At 37.8% G+C, this 26,744-nt stretch overlaps 1 protein-coding gene across 1 annotated transcript in view; it reads left to right on the top strand.

Moving 5' to 3' along the window:
* klf13 (Kruppel-like factor 13) overlaps positions 1-17,235 on the top strand; it is a 37,314-nt gene extending 20,079 nt beyond the window's left edge. Inside the window, 1 exon segment of the mRNA NM_001100220.1 lies at positions 16,369-17,235. Coding sequence (NP_001093690.1) covers positions 16,369-16,661 — 293 coding nt within the window. The 3' untranslated portion in view covers positions 16,662-17,235.
* Positions 17,236-26,744: the final 9,509 nt, after the last annotated feature.

The raw sequence follows: 26,744 nt of genomic DNA, 5'->3' as shown, positions 1-26,744 counted from the left end.
AATTGCAGTTGCCAGTAGACACCAGTCAGCAATTATTTTGAAATAGTCTACTACAGGCTGAAAAATGAAAACAAAGACTTGAGTGGTTGGTATTAGCAACTGCACTTGGGCAAATTCATAAATCAGCCTTGTTGTTCAGCCCCCTAACCCTTCTCAGTAAAGATTTGCAATCCTATAGCTGGTTATAGACAGGATTGTGCTATTTATTGGAGTTCTTCTGAATAGATACTAGACACACTTCTACATTTTCAAAAGAGTTATCCAGCAAAAATTCATTGAAATATCATATAGAGAATTAATTTGTTCATCTGTTCCATCTAGCACAATTAGTGAATGCTACTAGCTTTGTTAAAAGCCTCTTCCATAAAACTGGTCTCACAATGAGACATGACAAGGGCTATGCAACAAAGCACCCTCTATTTTCCAACAGAGCACGTGTGTCCCAGGCCCTGAGAATTTAGGGCTATTGGGGAGGGTGTATTGACTAAGTAACACTAGCATGTTAAGTGAAGAATATTTGACATTTTGTTTCCTAAAAAAAAAAAAACACTGGCCCTCTGTGTTTCCTTGAGTTATATGAAGTTGACCTACCAAACAGAAGAAATAAATATGTTAAACAATTATTAATGCACAGTAGGTATCGGGTCAGTATTTTTAACCATTCATTATTATTGGTACATCATTTTTAGCGTACATTTTTAAATATTTTTTATTACTTATCTTCCTATTTAAGCAGAAACATTTCTGATCTGTATAAATCTACAACTTAAACTTGGACAGGACAAACTTATGGTTCTCATCATTCTCATTGCTGGTGAGCTAAGCTGGGAGACATTGACTTTAAGGGCGAAGACACACGGGGCGATTAGTCATTGTTGCGACTAATCCGTGAGACGAAAATGAACGCGTGATTTGTTGCAGTGACACAATTATTCTCCATGTGCGAAAAGTCGAAGTGATTAGCCGTCGCTACTGGGTTAAATAAAAGTTGCGCCGACTAATCAGTGTAGGTCACAACATTTTCACACAACAATTTTCCTTTTAGACCAATTTTTCTATTTGTATCAGTTATCCTAATTAATTTGCTTGTATAAATTAATAATAAAAGCACTACTGAGATTTTGGAACAAAATGCTTCAGTAGACACTATTTGCCAAAATGTCTGGCAAGTTATGTTAAGAAATACTACATTTAAAGGAGAAGGAAAGGCTAATAAAGAGTTAATCTCAAGCTGCAGGCATACCTTCAGTTGTCTCAATAGTGCCCTTAAGTCTCCCCATATTTCTCCAGTTCAGAAGATCTGAAGCCAAACAGGAAAAAAAAACACTGAGCTGTGTATAGAAAGTTCCCATAATACCTCACTCCTGCACAGACACCCAGACCAAGTGAACATGTTCAGTTAGTTAGACTATGAGTCAGCTTCCTGCTGATTGGCTCAGATCCGCATTCCTAAGGGGGGGGGTGAGTTCTTAGCATTCTTGAGGGAGGGGGGAGCAGGAGAGAGCAGGAAGCAGACAGCTGCGTGTCTCTGGCACATGAATTACACACACAAGAAATCTCTTCACAGAGAAGTCACTGAAGCCTTTCTGTGAGTGCTTATGGCTGTATTTACATAGACCTTTCTGTTAAAGCTTACTTAGTTTTTACCTTTCCTTCTCCTTTAAAGTACTGGCAGAGGTGGAAATCTTAGCAACTAAGCACTCTCTGCAGTCTAAAATTGTATATGTGTCTATTAACAGTTTGTGATATTTAGTAAATCTGAGTAGTTTACTCAAAAATCAGACAGTTAATTATTTATATGTCTGAAAAGGAAATTCTGGTGCAATTATATAATGTATAATGGGTGATTGTTGCAGTCTTTATAATAGAGCATTCTGTTGGTCCATAAACTGGATGGGACCATCAAAGAAATTTCAGTGGGTTTCCAGTCTGTTCAAAGGCTCAACAGATTGAATTATATAATGTGATTTCAGGATAATACAGGCCCTAAACAAGTAAACATGTTTTTAATGTCCAATTGAATTAAAGAAGCTGGACAGCATTGGTTTTATTTTGTGAGCTCTTTCCATCAGTAATATATGTTGCTGTTGATGTGTGCTTTTTTAAATGATCCTTTAACTGGTCAACTTTTATGTACACTTGGCTGACAGATGGCCCCTATTGCCCCTTTTAGGGTGTTTATCAGATTACTGGTAACCCCAGATATTCAAGAACCTACAATATCCTTGTCTTCTATGAGACATCTGTCCAGTCGGCCCACAAGACAGTCTGGAAGTTTATTATTATTAACATTTATTTATAAAGCGCCAACATATTCCGCAGAGCTGTACAATAAGTGGGTTTTATACATTGGACATACAGAGTAACATATAAAGCAATCAATAACCTACAAGGAGAAAGGGTTGAGACACAAGGTGTGGGAATGGGCATGACCAGAGTTGTGAGAGGTGTGGCACAGGGTGTTGCTAAACTAGATTAGGGTAAGCTTCTCTAAATAAATGCGTTTTTAGAGATCTCTTGAAGGCGGAGAGATTGGAACTTTAGAATTTTTGTTAATAAATCAGCGCCTCGATTGGGACAGTCAGCACAGGATCTTGCTGCTAGACAAGCAAATAAAATACTTTTTTACATTTTGTAGAGCTGTCCCCTCACCATATTTACTTTTTAGGCAAAGTCAACTCTGTACAAAGTAAGGTAAACAAATGTTTCTCTTCTTCTTTAAAGCAGAAGAAGAGAAACATCCTCTTCTTCTTCAAGGATCTTGAGGTCATTCAATCACTATTTGTATTAAACTAAAGAGTCCTAAAACTGGTAGGTCTCATAAGTTCCAAAATTGTTAGGTTTTAGTGTGAAAACACACAGAGCTACTTAGTAGCAGCTACTCGTCACAGCTACTAAACGCCAGAAAATATGATAATTGTCTCTGTGTCTGTGTTTTAGTAGTGGCAATTCTCAATATTGTCTATGGCAGGGTATTAAAGGGGTAGTTCACCTTTACAAAACATATTGTTTTAAAATAGGTTTTTTCAATTGCTTTTTTCCCCCTAAAAGTGTATCAAATTGTTGAGTCAAACAGATGAGTCAGGCATCAGGCTCAAGGCTAATGTCACTGAATGTAATTTCTAATTGTGGGAATATGACACCTGGATTTGTGGGAAACAGAATCGCTCCGTTGTTGAAATCTCTAGCAATCTAGTGCTGGAACACGCCTTTTAAAAATTGCAGCAACTAAATCTCCCCATGGGACATTAGCCTTAAGGTCAGCAATGGAAAAATGCTTGTAGTGAGTTCTATGCGACCCACACTGGGATCTCCCTATTTGGTGACTTTCACATAATTAGTGAATCTCCGAGTGTGCACATTATGCTTATGTATGTGACGGTACAAGCATGTGCATAAATGCGCGAGCTGTGACTTTAATGCAAGGGTCCCAAAATGGCTGCCAGCACTGGTGTCTCCCTCCCAGCACAGGTAACATAGTGGTCATCACAATCTGCAATTAATGATAAGTAAGGGCAAAGTTAGAACATTAACTCAAAGCTTGTATTATGTAGTAGAACTCTGCATGCCAGGGCCTTCCCTAGTAAATATGCTTTGATTTCATATAGTGAATATAAAGGCTTTTATGCTAAGGCAGCACTCTATGTTTACATTTTTATAAAACTGCTCCTTCATTGGGACTTATCTAAATATGTTGTAACTACATTGGTGGTATGGTGGTTTTTAGGTCACGTTAGGCTACAGTTTAAATGGAAGATTACGTTATACCACATGGTGAACAATAACAGGAAGTGCACTTAAATCCTCTCTGGAGATTGGTTTCAAGATATAATGGCAACAAACAGATTGGCTAATTTTTAAACTGAGCAAAAAACTGGGCTTGTCTGTTCACATTCTCATATTGTTTTGTGTACACACGCTTTTTACAGGGATTCCACAATTAGCTGAATATGTATTTTAATGCATTTAAGTTCTATTACAGAACTTAAAGTGGACACACCATAAATGAAGACATTTGTAGCAGAATAGAGGATAGGGTGAAATTTGGGGCAGTTCGGTATACATCTGGGACTATAGTAGGGAAATTGTAACAATCTTTCCAAAACTTTCTAGGGGACGCTTTATGCTTTCTATCATTAGCAGGATGTAATGATACAGTGTGAATTGGCAGCTCTACAGAAAAAAACATGGTTTGTTTGTCTGATCAAAGGCTTTTTATTGAGTCATATTTCTATTTATTTGTGGAGCCACATCTTTTTTTTTTTTTTAAGCAAAATACACGTGACAGGATGGGTCTTTTTAGGACTTGATTTGGCTAACGGCACAGAAAGCATACTGGCTACTGCTGCTCCCTGGCGGTAAATTGTGACAACCACAACACCCCTGTCCGCCTGTCACTGCTCCTAAAAGAACTGAATGTAAAATGCCTTGTTGAATGCCACTGCATGTGCATAGAGTTTGGCTCTTTTAATGCATTAATATTGGGAGTGATGATGGGAAGACAGAGACATTGTGTCCTCCTCTGTGTTCTGTCAGACCAAATGTGCCATTAGCTTTATGGAATCCTATATGTTTTATTTGCACAGTAAAATTTAGAGAAGAGATTGCTGTAGGGGCACTGCAATTAATGAAAGCAAACGGTTAAAACCGCCAAGCCAGAGTTTTAATAACTGTTTGGAAGTTTAAAGTATGATTAATTTCAGTGGAAAGATTCATTGACAAACAGGATTAGTTGTTTTTACGTGTGAGTGATTTTGGTGGAAAGATTGGTTGAAAAACAGGATTATAAATTGTGTTTTTCTAACCTGAGCAAATGATTGCATCTGACAAGAGACAAATAAAAGGCAATGATCAGCACTGATAATGCAAATATAGGTGTCGCCAGTAGGTTTACAAAAATTAATGGAAAGAATAGAAGTATAGAAGCCATCTTATAAGTTCCTCTGTGCTATCTTTCATTTTAAGATTCCCTTAGGGAAGTGGTACATGGGGAGATCTGTTGCCCGTGGTTAAATCTCAGCTATCGCTGACAACAAATCGCCCTAAAATGCTTTCCCAACAGCAATAAAGCAAATCTTCTCTAGGAAAGAACACACGGCCCTTTGTTTTTCGAGGTAGCCAGAAGTTTTCTGTACAGGAAACTTAAGGCACCTTCAGGAAAACAGATCGATGCGTATGCTGCGACAAATCTCCCTGTGTGCCACTGCCCTTAAAGTCTGAAAAACTATTCCCAGTTAACTGTTTGTTATATACAGTGGAAGTGAACAGGGATTGTACCTCTTTCCCTGGTTTCTGCCATATAGACCATGAAGTAGATAGATATAATTGCCAAAAATATGTTTAATGCAAGTCATATTTAATGAGCTTATGGTAATACAGAAAAGAAGATGGTCAGATTATTCCATTTGCTTTTACTTCCTTGTGAAGGGAGACATTTTTCTTGCTCGCCAGCACTTTTTAGAACCCACAGTGCCCAGCCATGCCTAGCCACACTCACTTATACATAGCCACACAATATTCTACAACATTTCCTGCCAGAGACCAAACTTTAAAACCACAGCATTGGGCTGTGTATCCAAAGACCTAGAATAGTATTTTCAACTGCCCACATATTAATTAAGATTTGTAGACTGATTACATGTATTTACCAAGCTATAACTGTGAGCTATTACACTTACTAAGAGATCTGATATTATTAAATGTGCTTTATGCACTCATAGAATTTCACAAAATGGTTATGTGACTTATGCAGCAGGAGAATAACCAATTATCAGCTGGACTTTCTTTTTTTCCATTCCCAGAAATAACTTCACTATTATACATAAATAAATCCTCTGGAGAAAATCATCTGGCATCGTCTTCGGCAACAACTTAAAACAGAGACCCCAGTTTAACTTGTTACGAGGCGAAGGAAAATAAGAAAAGCAGCCAGAGGTTTACCTTACATGAACTCGTTTCCATCCTGTTCCAAAATTATAGTGTTTTATTTAGACAGCTGAGCCGTCTGGAAGTTGGCACTTTGCACCTGCTAAGCTCAAAGGGTGGATTTTGTGAAGAAAAGCCACAAATTCAGCCGCAGATGTCAGAGTCAAATAGCCAAAATTAACAAATCACAATATATTTTTAATGCCCTTCTCTAGAAATGCATAGAGAAACATGAGGCTAGAGATAATGAGTTGCATTGTAGTAGATGCTTATGGACATATGCTCTGAATTAACATTATTTTTTGCTCTCATACTTAGAATTTGAAGGATTATCATACTGGATAAAACTTGGCAATATTCACACAATGTAGGAATGTCTTTCAATTGCCAGACACTGTCCCAGAAGTAAAACTTTTATTAACTTTCAAAGCATATGATTTGAGTGTGCTGGAGATTAAAAAAGACTTATGAAGAATATCTTAACGTTTGAAAGGAAAGTGAACATAAAGAGATAGTTAAATATTTACGAGGGCACAATGCCAATTCCCTCAGGTGTGAACATGTTTTTATGTTCCAGATCTACTATTGATTGTGCATAATAATCCCATAAGTAAGACAGAACAGGTGCAACTCTGCTGTATGCATTGATGGCATGATGCTGTTGGCAGATATTTGGCATTTCAACTGTTGGGTCATTCTATTCACTGGAGCTTACCTAGTACACAGAAGGTCTCATTTCCTTCTCCATTGAACTGGGGACACTGTAGCATACCTGATACAATGAGCAGTACTTATGACTACAGTGCAATGCATAAGTACAAGTGGTCACACAGTTCTGTGAAAGACTTTCCCCAAGGGGTAAAGTAAAGTAAAATATTTCTGCTGAATTGTAAAAGGGAATATTTATGAATAGTTCTATAGTATAACTGTCTTCAGAGTATTCAGGTTCTCCCCAAAATGCTGTTAACTTTTGCTCTCTTAAAAAGTATCTATTGCCATCTTGTTAGGTGATGATACAATAAAGTATGCTAAAAAATTTTGTATCTATAATTAGATAAAGGCAAAGAAATACAAATGTGTGGGACATTTTGTTATGTGAGGTCAAGAAAAATGGAATCCTTTCTTCTGCTTTAGTCAGAGAGGAGAGGTTTACCGCCACTCTGACTTTGGCTTTGTTCCCTGCAGGTAACCTTCCATGCCAAAACTGTTAAGTTTTAATTATACTGTTTTCATTCACTTTGGGGAGGACCTCAGTCCAGCTGAGAGAATGAATATTAACTCAGTGTGTCAGTAGTTTATTAACTTTTTGAGCACCTGAAGTTCTTTAACATAGAAACAATGCATAAAGGAACAACTAAAGGATTAGTAAGTCTTTAAAATATGTGAGTGTAAAATTGTTGAGAGTGCTGTTCTAAGCACTTTTGCAGTTTAATTTAGGTGCATTTCGTACTTTTGCAGTTTACTGTCAGGTGAAAGAAAGGGGACTGATGTGATGTTCTTCTTGTTAGGAAAGGTGCGAAAGTTATCTGTATATTTTTCAATAACTATTTGCTGTGCGGCTGTTGTATTTGCTAAACTCAGCCTATATCTCCTTAGTCATAGCACCAAAAATAGCTGAACAATACCGTCTCTCAGTATAGCTGCTTGTTTTCTTCACCTTTCAGCATAGTGCAACCTGAAACCTGGTGGAAAACTGCAACACTGTATTTCAGACAATATACCTTGTTCACACAATTTCTGTAGCTGCAAGAAAACCAGACTTACAGCTACAGTATAAGCAAAGACTAAACAAAAGATGTGCGATGTCTTGACATGTCCTGTTACCTATGCTTTACACTATGGTAAGACAGCTACTGGGGTCCAAAAACTGGATAACATGTTCAGTACTACTTATATGCTCGTGCAAGGGAAAGCGGAAAAAGATGCACCAGTTTATCCTCCAGTTTGCAAGGCCTGAAGTAATGCAAACAGTTCTGCCCATACTGCCACATTTGCAGTCTTACTGGGAATTTCAAACACTGCTGTGTGACTGTCTGGGATTCCCATCCTGCAGCACTCTACCTGTTAAACTTCAACCTCCAAAAGAGTTAAACAACAGACTGGGTATCCCTTGTATGCACAAAGTTCAATCAGCTGGGTTTATCTCATATTTTGGTCCGGTTGCCTTCACCTGCCAGACTATCTATACATTTTATAGCAGGATAGGAAGTTTCCCATGAGTTTATATATATATATATATATATATATATATAGTCATCTCTGAGCACTTGTGCAATTTACATGAATTTTCTGTTTTTAGAGGTTTATAAGATATTCCCAGTCTTAGATGTTATACTGCTGGGCAGGCTTGGGCCTCTCTAAAGGCCAAGAGTGTCACTGACCCTCACTATTTGCTGTGCATTCAGTTAACCCTACGAACAGAAACCATAACAATAGAAATGTAATATAAATTGCAAAATTGTGCAAAAAAAGCACCCTGTGTATACATCAATTCCTTTTAATTTATCAAAGCTTAGGGCAATGCCACATTTAGGGGTATATTTATCATGCTGTTTAAAATGTGGAGTAAGACATGATGTTGCTCATAGCAGCCAATCAGATGCTTTGCTTTGGTTTTCTAACTGTTAAAATCTAATTGCTGATTGGTTGCCCTGGACAACATCAGTGGTAATGCTTCACTCCCCTTCACTACACAGTATGATAAATATACCCTCTAAGTGTGCATTTTTGAAAAAAAATCCACTCCGTGTTTGCACACAGTCCAACAACATCCCTACCAGTGCACTTGGAGTGGATGGGAGGGGATCGGCTATTTTGCAGGTGGAGAAACATCATGGTGTGGCGTTATCCTTATAGCCCTGCTTCTTTGAAAGTGGGCAGCTGCTTTGACTAGTCATGCAAACTCATTTCAGCATCACTGCATGCTGAATTCTATCTGAATCGACAATCCCCACATGCAGTTTGCACCATGCAATTATTTTCTGTGTCAGAACGAATTGTCCCAGCATGGAAAATAAATTGTTAAATATTGAGCTGTTAACTCTTTTACGAGCTGTATGCATCGGTACCACTTGTAAAAAGTTAACGATAGACTGTAAATCTGCCCCACAGTGAAGCTGCATTAACATCCTCATTATGCTTTTTACTCACTAAACGTATGGGGGATAAGCATGATTTGCTTTTATTTTGCTGCATAATTTCTGTTGGTACAAGAAAACCAGACTTATTTCTATAAGCAAAGACTAAACAAAAGACGTGCACTGTCTGGACATGTCCTGCTGCCTTTCCTCTGATACCAGAGTGAGATCTTGATGAGTTATGGACAGAAATGTTGGACAACTCTGTTTAGGAACAGTGCTGCATTATGATAAAGAATGTGTTAGCTTGATTGTGCTATTGTCTTTTAGAATCCAACCCAAATGGACGCGCGTTTTTATACCTGGACAAAGGGTCCACAAAGACAGCAGAATGGCAGACATAATAATTATTTCAGGATCATTTCTTAATTTGAACAAGATCTTGTTTAGGAAGCAATTACAATTGGTTTAGCCCCACTCCCCCGAGTATCTCTGCCCTAATTTTAGCAGAGTAACAGATGGGAGTTACAGACATTATGACTTGCCCATGCTCTACGTCTGAAATCATGTCTTAAGCATTCGTGCTGTTTGTTTCTGTGGGGAAAGAGCTCTTTTTAGAACTCTGTCACTTAGTTTGCCTAAAGCTGCTGACAAGCTGCCTATAAGCATAAAAACTGCCATGCTGGGATTGCCTTTCTGAAATAAAGTTGTATGTTCCTACTCTGTGTAACGAAAAAAGGGGGATACATATGCTCATAAGAAGAGAGGGTTTAAATCAAATCTCACCCATAGTGTAGTTGGGCCCAGGTGCTCATGCCCCAGACCTTCAGCCAGAGGGAGCCATCATGGATACACCGAAAACATCAATAGGCAGGCACTCCGGGATTTCAGGTATAAAAAATTGCAGAAGTTCACAAAAAATAAAGTAAAATCAAAGTATATTTATTTAAAGCTAACACATGTAACAGCAGGCCTTACGCGTTTCGTACCTTGCGGTACTTAATGATTAAGGCCAGCCTATGATTAAGTACCGCAAGGTACGAAACGCGTAAGGCCTGCTGTTACATGTGTTAGCTTTAAATAAATATACTTTGATTTTACTTTATTTTTTGTGAACTTCTGCAATTTTTTATACCTGAAATCCCGGAGTGCCTGCCTATTGATGTTTTCGGTGTATCCTACTCTGTGTAGTTAGCTTTAGTGAAGCCATTAAATACAGTAGAACCCCCAATTTACATCCCCGGATTTTAAGTTTTCCCGCTTTTTACACCGTTTTTTTGTGGTCCCACCAATTTTAATGCATTCCTATGGGCTCTATTCCCAGATTTTACATATGAATTTCCCGCATTTTACACTGTTTTTATCATGCCTCTCCCTAGCAAATCGCTTAGTTTTAAGGTAAAAATACAGCTTACTTTAGGAATTAAAGTTTCCCCCATGTCTTGCGATCACAGGCGCCATCTTAGGAAGGTCAGCGGCACCACTAACGCCTCATATTTCATACTGCGCATGCGTACCTATCCTGGAGCGTACAAAATACCGCGAGAGTTGCACAAGTATGGGGAACAGCTGTACAAGGTGCAGATTTTTAAAAGCGTACAGATTTTTGTTTCAGTGCTGTACAGTATTCTTTTCCGCATCTTATTAATTTATAGTGATATTCAAACTTTTAGCAAACACATGCATTAAATGCAAAATGTTTACAGTACTGTAAAAAGTTGTTTAAGTACTTCTGCTAAAACCTGTGAAATAACTCAGTAAAGGAACTGTGTTGCAAATAAAAAATTATTCCTGTACTTATTTCCTTTAAATCATTGACATTTATGTGTCCTTAACACATTTCCCTGATTTTACATTTTCCCTGATTTTACATCTTTTTTTCATGGTCCCCTGAAAAACGTAAAATGGGGGTTCTACTGTACTATGTACTGAAGTCATGATGCTTTGGAAGTAGCTTGCTTTTATATATCAAACAAAAGGGCTAATTTCTTCCGCAGACACACTGAGCAGTGCAAGCAGATGCTGCAAAGCACATAGTTGTGCTAAAGTCTAAGCCCGATTCTTTGGGCGCAAGTGCGCTGCACCTATTGACACAGGCTGTGAAGGGAAACCTGTAGCTACCCTCTGGTCAGGAGGTACAGTTATCGGACCCCTTATCCGGAAACCCTTTATCCAGAAAGCTTCAAATTATGGAAAGCCCGTCTCCCATAGACTCCATTTTAATCAAATAATTCAGAAATTGAAAACTGATTTCCTTTTTCTCTGTAATAATAAAACAGTACCTTGTAATTGATCCCAACTAATATATAAATGATTCTTATTGGATGCAAAACAATCCTGTTGGGTTTAATTAATGTTTTATTGATTTTTTTAGTAGACTTAAGGTATGGAGATCCAAATTACAGAAAGACCCCTTATCCAGAATACCCTTGGTCCCGAGCATTCTGGATAACAGGTCCTATACCTGTACTAGTAGATCCAATGTTCCCCTGTGTAAATAGGCACAGCAGTGACTGTTTTGAAACAGGAGGCAGGAAGGAGTGAACAATGCTGAGCGCAACTATATGAAAGTGCAAGGAGTGCATTTTGACGCAAGTACCTTTAATGAAAGGGGAAAGTGCAAGTTGCCCACTACTCTTGTGGACATAAATGAGCCCTAAAATGTTTAAGCTCATAAGGCTGAATTTCACAGAAAGAGAAATATGCGCACATAGGACATGTAGGAAGAGCACAAACACTGGCCAAATGTCCACACCCTTTTTCCTTTACAGAACAGTATTTCTTGAGAAGGAATGTCATATTGCCAGTGGTGTAACATGATACATTAACCCTCCAACCCCTCAAAACCTATGCCCATGGATTTTGTTGAAAATGTTTTTTTAATAGACATCCAGTAATGTAATATGCTGCCCAACAGGGCTAAGAAAATTAAGAGGTATATGAATTGAAATAGAAAATTAGTGATGGAAAAGGATGAAAAATAGAATTCTAAAGGTCATTATGACCTTTATTGAGTCTGCCAATTGTTATTTGCTTTAATAATAATAATAATAATAATAATATTTATACATAATTAGAAAAAGATAGACTGGTGTCCTATACAGCACAGTGTTTTCTTGTTTCAGAGTTTAGGTTCTCATGCAGTGTTCTTAGGAACACCATAAAACATGTACAGTTGCAAGAAAAAGTATGTGAACCCTTTGGAATTATATGGAATTCTGCACAAATTGGTCATAAAATGTGATCATGCTTTTTTTTACCTGCACTGTGAATGTTTACATGGTGTGTTCAATAAAAACATGGAAACGTTTAATTATTTGTGTGGTATTAGTTTAAGCAGACTGTGATTGTCTATTGTTGTGACTTAGATGAAGATCAGATCACATTTTATCCATATAATTCCAAAGGGTTCACATACTTTTTCTTGCAACTGTATATAATGTAATGTATATGTCTGTAATATTGTTATTTATGAGTATGGCTGTGTATATTTCATTATCGCAGTGTTTTTGTACCCTGTGTCTGTTATATAAAAATGTACAGTACTGCATATACAAATAGTGATATAATAATATATACAAACCTTTGGGCCACATGTGACTCAGATTATGGAAAGACAGGAACTGAGTCAAGAATATGGCTGTGCCTGCAGAAGTAGGCTATGTCCACTGAGATTCAGTAACTGGAATGAACTCCATAACCTCCTTTGTAAATATAGAGGTCAGCACTACAGTAAGCACTGGGTTCTGTTAAAAACAACCCTAAAGTATTTGATCAAGAAAGACCGTTAAGGGCTCTCGCACACGGGGAGATTAGTCGCCCGCGACAAAACTCCCTGTTCGCGGGCGACTAATCTCCCTGAGTTGTCATGACCCGCCATCCCACCGGCGAACATGTAAGTTGCCGGCGGGATGGCACACGCAGCGGCGCGATTTCCCGAAATCGCGCCGCCACGTGTGCCATCCCACCGGCGACTTACATTCTCGCCGGTGGGATGGCAGGGGAAGGCAACTCAGGAAGATTAGTCACCCGCGAACAGGGAGTTTTGTCGCGGGCGACTAAAATCCCCATGTGCCAGAGCCCTAAGAGTCATACAAAGGACACTGATACTTCATAGCTGCAGGGAGAGTGTTTGTTTTTGGCATGAAATACAGAATACTAAATTAGTTATTTCTTTATCTTGTTCTTATAAGCATGGAATCATTGATAGTGTGTGTTCAGCTAGCACAAGGTTTTCAGCAGACTTTATAAAACTGCACTACCCATCTTCCCCAACAGGTTAGGTATGACTGAGCATGATGGATTTGAAGTTCAACAACAGGCTGCAGGGATAAACTTTCCCCTCCCTATCTCTTTGCTGTAAACTATAGCTTCCCGAGTCACATTCCAGAGATATTTATAAAATTCACTTAAAGAAGCCGTTGTCTGCCTGTCCCCTCATATGCATCCCACAGACAGGGCTGCTTCTCACCCTTATCTGTGTAACCCTCCCTCTTTAACTGCTTTGTTTTGTGCCTTGGCTTGTGTTACTAGGTCTCTTCTGCAGACAAGCCAAAGACAACAAGCGTGCTTTGCATACAAACTACACAGTTTCAGATGTTTTGTTCTTCACACTCCTCCCAACCTTGTTCTGCATGTTGTTATCAAATATGTTCAGTCATTATTTCATTATTTACATTCTAAGTGAGCAGCAATCAAACTGAGCTACAAAGTCCATAACTATAGATATTTATTTTTCTGTACATTCTGTATACTTTATATTCAACTACTTTCTTGTATTCTCCTTCTAAAAGGCTTAAGATGTCTTTTGAACTTGATGGGCCAGAACCACAGCCTCCTTGACCAAACAATATCTAGGAAATTTGCTTAATGAGATGATCTTCCTACGCAACTCTTCTCTCCTCAGCCTGCTGTGCAGCAGGGCAATGTTAGTAACTAGGCTGTTAGGCGTATAGGAGGCAAAAGGATTGAAGGATCATCATAGCAATTATCAAGGAGTGACCATTCCATACTGATGTTTCAGGATCAAATTCTTGCATATAAAATAAGTTATTATTACATCAATAACATTAATTGTGAATTTGAAGTAAAGGTTCAGAACACAACATGCAAAATCACATTTTTTGTTGATTAATATCCGACTAATGGCAGCTTCTGCACAGTTCCTTGCATACAACACAACTAATACTGGAAAAAGGTAGTGTGAGCAGCAGGCCCTCAAATAGGTCCATGACATGGGCCTGGTGTCCTATTTGAATAGCTGCACGTAACTTGGATAGCATTCTTGTGAGTGGCACTTTTAATCCCATGTGCCTTACTGCTGCTCTGGTTTGCAACAGTTGGAGCTCCACACCTGTATAAGTGTGCTGAAACTGAATTACTGTTACTGCTGGAGCACCAGAAGTGTCTTTTTTCATGCAATACTCTATACTTATAGTCTAACACTTTGTTTAACTTAAAGAGAGCTTTCACTTTCAATTTTTTTTCTGTTACAGTTGGGGAGATAGGGAAAGGAAACCCTGTGATACAAGACAGCGAAACCACATCCTTTTTAAGAGACAACAAAGTCTGTGTGTAAACAGTGTTGCTCTCACAGTTGCTTTGAGTGCAGAGCATCTGGTGTAGCTTTCCATGCCACAAGCTTTGCTTTCCTGGCACCTTACCCATGTTTACTCGAGTAATTGAAAAGAACCGGATAGGTGTTACCCAAAGACAGCATGAAGTGTTTTTATAGGTGCTATATACCGAGGTTTAGGCAATGTCACTGAAAGGAAATTTGACAGCTGAATGTGCAGTTAGAAGGCAAGGCTGTTTATTTAAGGCTGGTTAACACTTATTTGTGGTAAGATATGAACTTTAAGTTAAAAGTTCTTAAATAATCATTTGTGTTTGGACAACCCAAATACTAGTTTCTGACAAATACCATGCACTATAAATAGAAGACTTTTGAAAACAACAATTATACCTAAATAGTTTTTGAACATACGTAACGTACAGTTAATATTTAAGGAGGTGATATATTCCTAAAAGGGAGCAAATATGCCATATGTAGAGCATGTGTTTTGTGTAAGTCTAATGTCCCACAGAGAGATTTAACTGTCCGCAATAGATCTCTGCTACCGCAGACTACTAATCTCTTTCCCCTTGTTGCCGGTGGAAAGGCCTATGCATCTCTTTGGTAACCCAAAGCCGAAGCAATGCGTAAGAGAGAGATTAGTCGTCCGCAGTTGCAGAGAGCTATTGCAGGCGACTAAATCTCTACGTGGGGTTTAAGCCTAATGTGTTAAGCAGTGTTCATGGTGTACAGTTTCCTCAGAATGATACATGGTGGGGCAGAAGCCACCTACATTACTGTGTGGATGACTGTGCTCCCTTGCATCTATATGGACCCCAGACAGACAGCAGATACAAGGGGGAAACTTAAGATAAGGAGCAAACGTGCATGCAGAATAGATGCTACTGGTAGTTTACAGTGACTAAGTTATTTTAGAGCAATGAATACATTTAAATTTAGCTTAGGAATATTGATCTGGAGGCCTCTTTCATTTTTATGGCCCCAGCATAGGGTTGCCACCGGCTTGTATTTTACCGGCCTTGCTGATAAATTTGTAGTACCCTAAAGTACAGCCCCTGGTCCAACTCCTTAAGCCCCTAATCCTACTAGAATCCACCCAAAACATACCCATATCTCTCATTGAAGCACCTTCATGGACCCCCCTTTTTGTTGCAACACCCCCTCCCCCCACTGGCTGGAAAGTTTTCTTTTAAAAAAGTTGGCACCCTACTCCAGCATTACTAAGCCATAGTCTCTTTTTGCATAATATAGCTTGCCTAACAAGCAGATCTTGTTGTTTGGTGGCCCAAATCAGAATGATGCAATCACAGCACAGGCCCATGCTTTCCTGAAAGAATTCTCAAACCTGCCCAATCTAACTTATTTTGGGCCAGATATGGTTCGGGCAGAGCCTTGCAACCTATAATCCTCCCTTGTATGGCCATCTTAACACATTGGGTGGCACTGATCTACAGTGTCAAAGATATGGTATTGCTGTCCTTAGCTGAACTTAAACTTCTGCTAAACATTTTATAACACTGTCTAAGCAGAGATCACTGTTTTCTAAATTTTCATGAAAAGTGTTGGGAACTACTTAGTATAAAGCTTTGAAAGCATGAGTGTAACACAGATGTCAGTTGGCAACAGAGGTTTAACTCTTTAAGTACCACATGCTGTAAAATCTATGGTGTTGGCATAAACTAATTTCACTTTATACTGTAAAACTCCATGCATGAAAAATCACATTAAATAATGAATCACTGTCACCTGAAACTGAGAATAACCTTGAGTTTCTGTGCTTTCATCCAACAGGGGAGAGACCATTTGAGTGCAGCTGGGATGAGTGCAACAAGAAATTTGCCAGGTCGGATGAACTAGCCCGACACTACCGTACTCACACTGGAGAGAAGAAATTCAGCTGTCCTATCTGCGAAAAGCGTTTTATGAGAAGCGATCACTTAACCAAGCATGCCCGCCGCCATGCCAATTTCCAGCCCAGCATGCTTAAGGGGCGGGGTGGCATCAGCTCAAGGAATGGGTCTGTCAGCGACTACAGCCGTTCTGATGCATCTAGTCCAGCCATTAGCCCAGCAAGCTCTCCTTAATCTACTTGCACTGGACATTAGCACTTTGCTTCTGCTAATGTGGAACACTTTGTGAAATGAATTTTCTTTTTTTATTACATGCATTTAAATTTTTTCCTTGGTATTTTTTTTAAGTGGATTGAAGATTGCTTATTTTAAACTAACAATGCAGAATCAGTTACCTTTATAAATCTGAAATTCTGTAATTCCTTTAGGTCAGTTTCTCAAATTTATCCTGGCTGCCTTTCTCTTGGATTTCCAGAATTATATAAATCAATCAGTTTTGGATCTCCAGAATTCAATACTTCCAGTTTTCTACCTCCAGATTACCATATCTTACCTAGATTTTATCTCTACGTCTGGCAATCTGCACATTTTGTACCTCCAGAATTCTATACTTGGCTTCCGTTGAGCCTCCACAATTTATGTCTCTTATCTTGGTGGATCTCCAGGGTTTCATTCGCCTCCATGTTTCACTACCAGTCTCTTAACTATTGTGTCTTGCATCCATCTCTCATTTGAAAACAGCAGTTTTTACTTTAAAGGACAAAAAAATCTTAAACTAATTCACCTCAGGACTCAAAAAAAAAAAAAAGTTGCACAAGAGAAGCATTGATCTACAGCTTAAAGTTCAGTGTTGAATTTCACCTCTTCTTCAATATTCCCCTATCTCAGGGATGAATTCCTAGATTATATAATGATGTCACAGCTTTTTCTGCAGCCTTATTCTCTCCCTCTCTACATTTTTATTTGTTTGCACTCAAAGGTATATTGAGTTCAGGCACACTGGGAAATGCCAGTACTGGAAAATGGTGCCCTTTTACATGGGTGGAAAACTTGGTTTATTTGCAAATAGTCTTATATAATTTTAATGTATATATTATGCATACTCATGTCAAATTGTAAACATTTATATATGCTACCAGTGAATCATTTTGTTGAGTTTTGGGGCATTTGCAAATATTATGTATCATACATTTTTTTTTTAATCTGTACTTTTTGTTAGCTCATGAGTTGTACTGTAAACTCTGCAAGAGGGATAAGCAACCTTTGGGACTCTACCTGTTGTAAAACTACAACTCGCAGCAGAGATGGCACAGGCATTCTGCGGAACTGTAGTTTAATGGCTGAAGTACCAACATTGCCTATCCCTGCTCTGCAATGAGCATTATTCCCTTCAGTCTTTAAGGTTAAGTGCACATTCTTAAATTTAGTTTGGTCAATAGAAAGCAATGTCTCCAACCAAGTCAATTGCAATACGTGCCTGAGTAAGTAGCATTTGTGTTCCTGCAGCAGTGCCACACAAATGGCAGCTTCCAATGTACCTCATCCTGCAGGACTGAAATTTTTGGGGGAACCCAATTTATTTCACCAAACCGTGCTACTTACTCACCAGTTTATTTAAATGTCTCACTTTTTTGGTCAATGCTTGTACACTCTGGGCTTTCATTCATCTATGTATTTTCAGACACTTAGAAATTTGGTGTTGTTTTTTTTGTTTTTTTTGGCAACACTACATTCATATTCCCTGCAGTGATTTTACCCTCCTCCCCACCCCCCCATGAGGAGCAATGTAATGCATGACTTTACACCACTGTGTACAAGCCTTTAAAATGGTGCATTGGTGCAGATGTGGCCAGGTGCTGGAGCGTTGTTGTTTTGCCTGCAAAACATGGGCCCATTTGTGGTTTGGGAATGGGTAACATCAAGCTTATTTTCTTTATTAAAAGCAGGAGATTATGGTATTGTAACAGGATTACAACCTGTTGCAGAATTTAGCTGATCCCTATAATGCATTTACCAAAGAAAAACAATCTATACAAGCACTTTTGGTTCACTTTCACACAAATAACCTCAAAAAAGGAAAAATTAAGAATTACTTTAACCTTTTCTATGCCATGGGTCTTTGACCTTGTGACAGTATACATCTATGTGATATTCTGTTGTGTGGCATGTAAATGGTTTTAATGTTCAGTGCTCCCAGGAATTGGCAGAATGTATGCTTAGTTATACCAAGTAAACTCTTGTGATCTGGCATTTTATTAATTTAACAATAAAGCTATTACAGCTGAATTCAGTGGCATTTATTAGAATGTCATGTGAATAGAGCAGGATTCAGCTGTATTCTCTACTAGAAATGGGAACATCAGGCCAGTTGTGCATGAGAACTGAGGAACTCATTGAACACTTATAATGATGCCCCAGGAAAAAAGGAAACCTGAATTTGTTTTATACTACCTGCACCTGGCTTTATCTGCATTACATGTCACATGCTTAAACTATCAGCTTCACTCATATTTGGGTACTGCACTTTGGGCTTTTATTGTGTTTCTGTATATGAAAACAATCTGCAATATGGCTAACATAGCAGGATCTATGGAGCCACACTTTACATTTTCTGGGTCTTCTCATCCATCTCATTGAGTAACTCACTAATCAAAACTGGGGTCTTACTTTTGGTAAATATTATGACCTGGTTGACAAAAAGTTATAGCAAATGGACAGAAGGGTCTAAAGAATTACCTGCCTGTGAATTTAAATCATGGGAAGTGCCCAGAGTTTAAAGGATTTTTTTTCATAGTGCTAAAGTAAGTATAATTCTTTGAAAAGATGCCTTGTGTCCCCGGACATCATTTTTATAGTTTGGTCAAAATGGCAACCACAGGGTATAAGCAAGACCTGATAAAGGGTCAGTGCTTTTTCAGCTATATAAGAGTTTGTACTTAAGCCATTTTAGGGTACAAACTGCTTTGAAAATTATAAACTAGAGCAGGTTTCTTCAGCCTGCAGCCTTCCAGCAGGAAAGCAGTTGGGATGCTGCTGAAGGACCTTGAGTTGGACAGCTATTGAGTATACATACAGGCTTATTGTAGCTAAACTCGCATAGTTGAATCACAGATGTACTGTAGGCAAACACATATTCACATGAAATCCAAATTAAAATAAAAAGCAGGATATCGCAACTACTCTGTAACTTTAACTGAAAGACTACATATATAAATGTATATATTTGATAGAACATACTATTTCTTTCTATGGCAACACTGGTTCCTTTCATTTTGCCTAAAAATAGACAAAGCATAGGTATAATTATTGCATAGCAGAAATACTGATAAAATGACCAATTCAAACACAAACTTTGCAATGTGCTTTTAGTTCCTTTATGTGCAGTGGCAAATGGGGAGCCTGTAGGGATATAACTTGTACTTGTGGAGTAGTAGGCAATCACTGAAATAGAACCCCACAACCAGATAGATTAAAATAATCAATGCGTTAAATGAATGCTATCCTACAGCTTGACACATTTACCAAAAGTACCTACTCCATAGACGCGCTGAGTAAGTGCTCTTGATAGACTATTTAGATTATTTTGATAAACTATTTTTACTGGTCTGGTAATGGGGTTCCACTTAAGTGCCTGCCTGCTATTAAACAAGTATGGGTTTCCATTCCTTAAACTGAGATCTGAAGGCAGAGTGCTTGTGCCCCCCATTTGGTGAGTATACAATAACCTGTTCTTGTTAGTGGCTTTATTTTACTATTTAGTGTAGAATTTAGTCAGAACTGAAAGAGCCTGTTCCGGTAATGTGTAATTCCACTGGCTTTGATTCTACTTGATGGATTCTTATAGGACATATAAGTTATGTACATGTTGCTCCGATGTGAAATAGTATTTTGGATCATTAATGATTATTTAGAAGTTTTCATGCCTTTGCAAAACTGTCCAGCATATATACTTTCCTAAGAGTAATATATTTTTATTTACTATAAAAATGTAGCTGTTGTACCACAGTTGTATGAGATGAATGAATAAGAATATTTGGTTGGAGAGCTGTCACTCATGTATTACTAAAAGTAATCTGGTCCCTGTAAAATGTATAGAGCTCTAAAACATGAGTGTTCATATTGCATTACCTAATTAGCCTAAGGCTATGTCACAAATGTCTTCTTATACATTCAACAATTCTAATCTGGTCATTTTGTACAAAGTAAACACAAAATTATGCGTCTGAAGCCAACCCTACTGAAAAGTATACTATAGAGCGACAGGCTGTCATTAACTGGGAGAGAACAATGTTCTTTTGCACTGATCTCCCAGAGCCATGTCCTGCTTTATATTACAAGAGGAGGCCAGGTGCATCTTTCTTGCAACACAAAAGGTAGTGAAGCCTACTAAGAATTATTTCCCTGTGAACAGACAGTAGAGATTCAAATTATTTATGAAAACTATGTTATTACAGAATACTTTTTCATAAAGGAGCAATTTGCATTTTTAGATACTGTTTCTTTTAAGCAAATCCGTCAGTTAACTAAAACTTAAAGCAAATATGAAGATAGTATGAAATATACTAGAAATATTTTTCATTTGTATTGTGCCAAGCAATGAAACCATCCCACTAACAGAAGAGCCTAAGGCTGTTTCCAAAACTGCAGGGGTTTACATAAGAGCCACTCATATTAACTTTATTTGGAGAATATGGGACCAACCATATAGGTATAGGCTATTATCAGCTGAAACACTTGCTTGTAAGATATATAGCTGCTACAGATACTTCCCCACTATTACCGACTCACATATTTAAAGCAAGGAGATGACAATCTGCATTCCTGTTGTATAGACTAATGACAGGCAAGGCAGCCAAACACTTTCAGCCCAACAGGGATTTCTGCACCAGTTCCAATTTCAAGTGCATACATGCTGTCTTACAGCTCTTTCTCACCAAAGCAAGCTACATCATATAGGGTCACATCAGTGTACCAAACTCACCCATATGACCCCCCCAGTGGTAAGAGCACACCAGAAAATGTTGTTACAGTGATTTAAAAGGAAACTTATAAGAAAGAAAAATTCTCTAGAAAAGACATTTACCATGTCACAGCTGTCTAACCAGAGATAACAAAAGGTTTCAGGCAAAGCGGATTGTCAACCTGCCACAAAGCCTTGTAGCTTCTGTCTGATTCCATGGGGCTGTGGCTTAACGCTGCTTATTAATTGGCATCTGCAGCTGTTTTAATTCACCCAAACATTACATTTTTGAGAAGACAATGATTTTATTGCAGTGATTTTTCTTCTTCAGTAAAAGAAGTATAATACTGAATTACCTCTAGAACTGCAATTCATTTTTCTACTACATGCATGGGTGGATGTTGGCCGCTGATCTGTATGGGTATATTTTCATAAAGATGGGCAGTGAGAAAATGCCATGAGCCATGGGTTAAATCTGTCCCATGTCTGGGATGCACTACATCCCCCAGCATCCCCTCAACAACCTCTGGCTTTCACTGGGATGCTGGAAGCTGTAGTGTAGCAACACCTGGAGGTTTGCAGGTTATTTATCTTGGGTGCATGTGCTCCTTACCCAATCTCATTACATTGGCCCTACCATATATACCATTATTGGCCGAAAAGCCAAACATTTAGATTAGCCCAGTCTGGCTGACCACAGGGGTGACCATATTGGCTAAAGAATCTGGTCATTTGGGCAGCCTTAGTCTAGTTTTAAAGGACAATGTTCTTAATGTGCCATTTGATCTGAGCTCTACACAGCACACACAGCTTCCATACTTGAGAGAGTGTAAACAGGGTGTCCTCATGATGTTCAAGAGGTGTTTTTATATGTAATTTTCTTGGGGTTGATGAACTCCCTTCTGCCTTACCTGAAAAATGGAAACCTTTTGCAGATGCATATTTTCCGGTCTCAAGTCACACTTTTGAAATTTCACATGAAAAATACATTTTGTTTGCTGGTTTAGAATGTGCAGTTTGAGGATGTTTTATACTTTATAATACAAATTTTTATTCTCAATTTTACCATAAAACTATTTTTAGATTTTGCAACTGCAGAGTGTAAAATAATAGCCATTATCTCACAGAGAAGCTGTAAATTCTCACTGTCTTTGTGTTAAATATGTAGCAGGCGTATTTTCGTATTATTCTCATAGTAATAATATCAGATAGTTCCTAAGGTATAGAGTTCACTATTACATCTACAAGTAAATACCATATTTGTGTAGATCTGAGACAGCTCTACTCAGATTACTGCATCAGTACCTCTGTACTCAATATGTAATGGTAAAATCTCTTTAATTATAGCCAAACACCTTCTGCAGGGTAGTAAGTGTGTTCTACAGAAATTATATATATATATATATATATTATATATACATATATCAAAGAATTTACAGCATAATAAATATATTGATTATTATGTGGGCATTGATACATAAGATTCCATAGAACTATGTCTGGGCATTTAGATACCATTTATTTATCATACAAGTGCAATGCGGTGCTATTTCAGGTTTGTTACTGCCTCTTAAAGGTAAATAAAGGCTCAGGGAAAAAGTGCTCCCAAGAGAACTGTTGCTATTTACTTTAAAATTTACATTTTTTATTTTCTGTACTTAATGTAATATTAGCAGCCTTACACTAAAAATATCATGATTTTGAAAAGCATATCTCCACCAAGGGTTAAGTGCCTGATGCAAGAAAAAATCAGTGCTTCTCTGCACAGTTTTCTCGCTAATTGTAAGAGGTTACACTTATAAGGTAAACCACGTAATGAGGAGAGAGAGCTGTGCAAAGAACTAGATCTAGTAATACTTCATGCCACTTGGAGGCCTGCCAGCCCAGTATTGAGGAGCTGCATTATTGAACATCATGATACTGGCACTGTAAAACTGCTAATATCATGCAAGCTAAAGATAATAATTGAAATAATACAAGACCATTACACTTCTTTTACTTCCCATATACATTTTTAACTTATCCTTTTTTGATTTAAAAAAAAAAAAAAAAAAAAAAAGACTTTGCTAAAGGGGTGGGGGCACCACTCTGGACTTGGGGACGCTGCAGGAGCTTACAGAGGAAAACAGACTTTTAAGAACTTTGTTTCTCAAAATTGTCTGAATTAAAAAATGTAAAGTAAAATGCAAAGTGCTCTTGGGGAAAACTCTGTGCATATTTCATTTTATCTGAGCCTTTAGACCCCTTTAAGCAAATTATTTTATAAATACTATATGAATATATATAAATATGTTTTTGCTTGATTTATCTCTTACTAAACACTCGATGCGTTGTAACACTTTAATAACAGTATTTCTCCTGCTTCAGCTTTCATGTGATTTGTCTCATAAAAAGGGAAGTTTTCATCCATCTTTGGGAATGAACCACATTAGTGACAAACGTGCGTAGCTAACTGCTGCATTCCGACAGAAAACAACCGTTGCATGCAGGAAAATAAGGACTATAGTCTGTGTAATGTTTGCTTTTCACAATGTATAATTGGTAATCTTACAGTTTTGCGGCTTTGTGGCAACTACAGTTTTAAAAAGGTTTGGATTTTGCTTTAAAAACTATTTGTGTAGCAGTCTAAATGCTTCATTTGGTTCTTTGTTTTTTTTTAATGTATAAAAAAAATCTCCCCACATTCCAATTTTTTAAATATTATGTTAACTGTTTTTAATTATTTCAGGGTTTTTTTGGGTTTGATTTTTTTTTTATATAAAATATTGTTTTGTATGCATTATACCATTCCGTATGAAAGAGAATTGCTGCAGTAGACCTAATGGTGTAAAGAAACACCATTAAATGTTATGTGAAATATTCTGTTTGTTTTTCTTTGTGGATTTATACAACTGGGAGATATTAACCTTTGCAACACGTATGTAGAATATTTACACTATCTAAGTGAAAGTTACTTTAATGGGTTAGATCAAAGGGGAAATGGAGTTGGGGGATCTCCCGCTGCAGCGTCCACTTGGAATGATGAAGAGAGCCATGAATTTATCTGTATATAGAACTTAAGATAAGTTGTGTTATGCACAATTTTGCCACTGTATGCATACATTTTAATAATAAAAGCAACAACGTTAAATGGAGCAGCTGATACAGACTGTTACTATAACAACTGCCACAAGATTGTTCAAACAAAACACTCCTACCTGGCCATAAGGGCATTAACAGACCAAGAATTCAATTTATCCATGGTTTAAGTAGAGGAAAGGACTTTTATGGTTTACTAACCTGTCCATTTTTAAAGTTAAACTAATGCATGTTGAGGCCTGAAACTTGTTGATCCTTGGGATAGAACAGCGGTTCCTTAACTTTTTAAGTTCATGGACACTTCCAGTAATTCCAGACATTTCATAGACCACCAGAAGAGCGTGCTCTTCTGCAGTTCCACAGTCATGCTACATGCTCATTGAACACCACCATTAATAAAGGTCTGCCATATAACTGTACTTTTATGTTTAATTATAACTGACAGGCATCTAATATGGTTTAATTTTATGTTAAGGTTTTGTTTTATGATAGGATATTGATCTCAAAAGCCTCTGCTGGCCATGTGCCAGTAAGAGTTTATTAAAGCACGCACAGCCTTCTTTAGTCATTTAGCTATTGCTGTAAAATAGCCTTAGGCTTTTAAACCCTCCATTTTGCAGCATTAGGAGCTGCTGATATTCTGAGGTAATGCCTAACCTTAGCTACAGGGCTGCAGAAGATCTTTACACAACCTTACACTTTCATGTTCTTCTTGGAATGTCATGAAAGAAAAAAAATAGCTCTAACTGTAACAGGAAGTAGTGTGGGAGCAAAAGATAGAAGTTTGCCCATTAACGTGTGCCCTTGGTTTGTCCTTGGAGGGGGGCATAAGCAAAGGTTTGAAACTTTGATGAGAGATTAGAGTTTATCCCAAAACACACTCTCTTTCTATTCATTCCTATGGGATTTTTAGAAGTGTATTTATCAGTGGGTGAAAGTTAGTGGTGAGTTCACCATTTAATAAACAGACTAAAAATCCCATAGCAATGAATAGAAGGTTTTTCTGCGGTAAACGCTAATCTCACATTTTGATAAATCTGCCCCTTAATGTGCTTGAGTAATGAAAGTCATAGTTACTTTCTCACAAATCATCAGTTACATCATGCTGTATGGCTAAGATTTGTGCTGTTAGATTTGTCACAGTGGTTTTAGTAAGATAACAACTCATAACAGAATTGAAAGAAAACTATACCTTCAGAATAAATACTTAACCAAGATTATATCATATTAAGTGGCCTATTAAAGAATTTTACCAAACTGGAATATACATATCAGTAAACACTGCCTTTTTACATCCTTTCCCTTGAGCCACCATTTAGTGATGGGCTGGGTGCTCCCTCAGAGATCACCAGACAGGAAATAATGCAGCTTTAACTGTAACAGGAAGTAGTGTGGGAGCAAAAGAAAGAACTTTGCAGAATTAACATGTATGTGTGCCTTGGCTTGTTTAGGTGCTGCATGAATCGCATGATCCCAGGGGGCAGCCCATATGACTTAAAATTGCAATTTTCTATTTAGGATTACCCAATGCCACATACTAATAAAAAAGTACATTTTTATGAAAATTTGAATTATAAATGTTAAATATGAGCTGTTTTGTGAGATAAATTTGTATAAATCCCTTCATTGTTTGGAGGTATAGTTTTCCTTTAGCATGATGTCTGTATCTGTTCTAACCCACACTGACTTCTGAAGTGGTTAATTTTATACATTCACCCATCATAAAGGCTAATTGCTTGCTTTCTTTAGACTGGGAGCCATAAGGAGGTATGAAACAGAGCCAAAATGTTCACTTTATACTGGGGAAATAAAGTGGTTCCAGCTGTTAAAAAAAGCGCTGCCATCTTTATCAACGTATATGAGCGTTGCATGTTACAGAACAGTTGTGATTTACTATCCTGTTTAGCCCACTCTTGTGTTTATGGGATGAATTAAGGTGTGTAGTTAATAGCATAGCTGAACGACTTGGCAATAATTTGTACAGCTGCGGGCAGCATCCCTGTTTATAATTTAGCTGAATCTCAAAGCAAATCAGCATTTATGTTTAACATATATAATAATCAGTTAAGCAGTGAATTGTTTCAAACCTAGTTCTATTAAGTTCTATATTCTATATATACCATGGGTAACAAGAGTCATGACAAGGTTGGTGGCAGTTTGTCTAAACTGGTCGATTGACAGGAGGATGTTTGTAGCAGCAGCCCAGGGCCCATAGTTGTGAGTTACTAATAAACGATTAGTACCTCTGGATAAATAACAAGACAATTGCCTTCATTTGA

This window comes from Xenopus tropicalis, chromosome 3 (genome assembly GCF_000004195.4).
Source record: "Xenopus tropicalis strain Nigerian chromosome 3, UCB_Xtro_10.0, whole genome shotgun sequence".
In the NCBI taxonomy this organism is placed as follows: domain Eukaryota; kingdom Metazoa; phylum Chordata; class Amphibia; order Anura; family Pipidae; genus Xenopus; species Xenopus tropicalis.
Note: the sequence above shows the minus strand (reverse complement) of the source record. Positions and strands in the feature narration are given on the sequence as shown.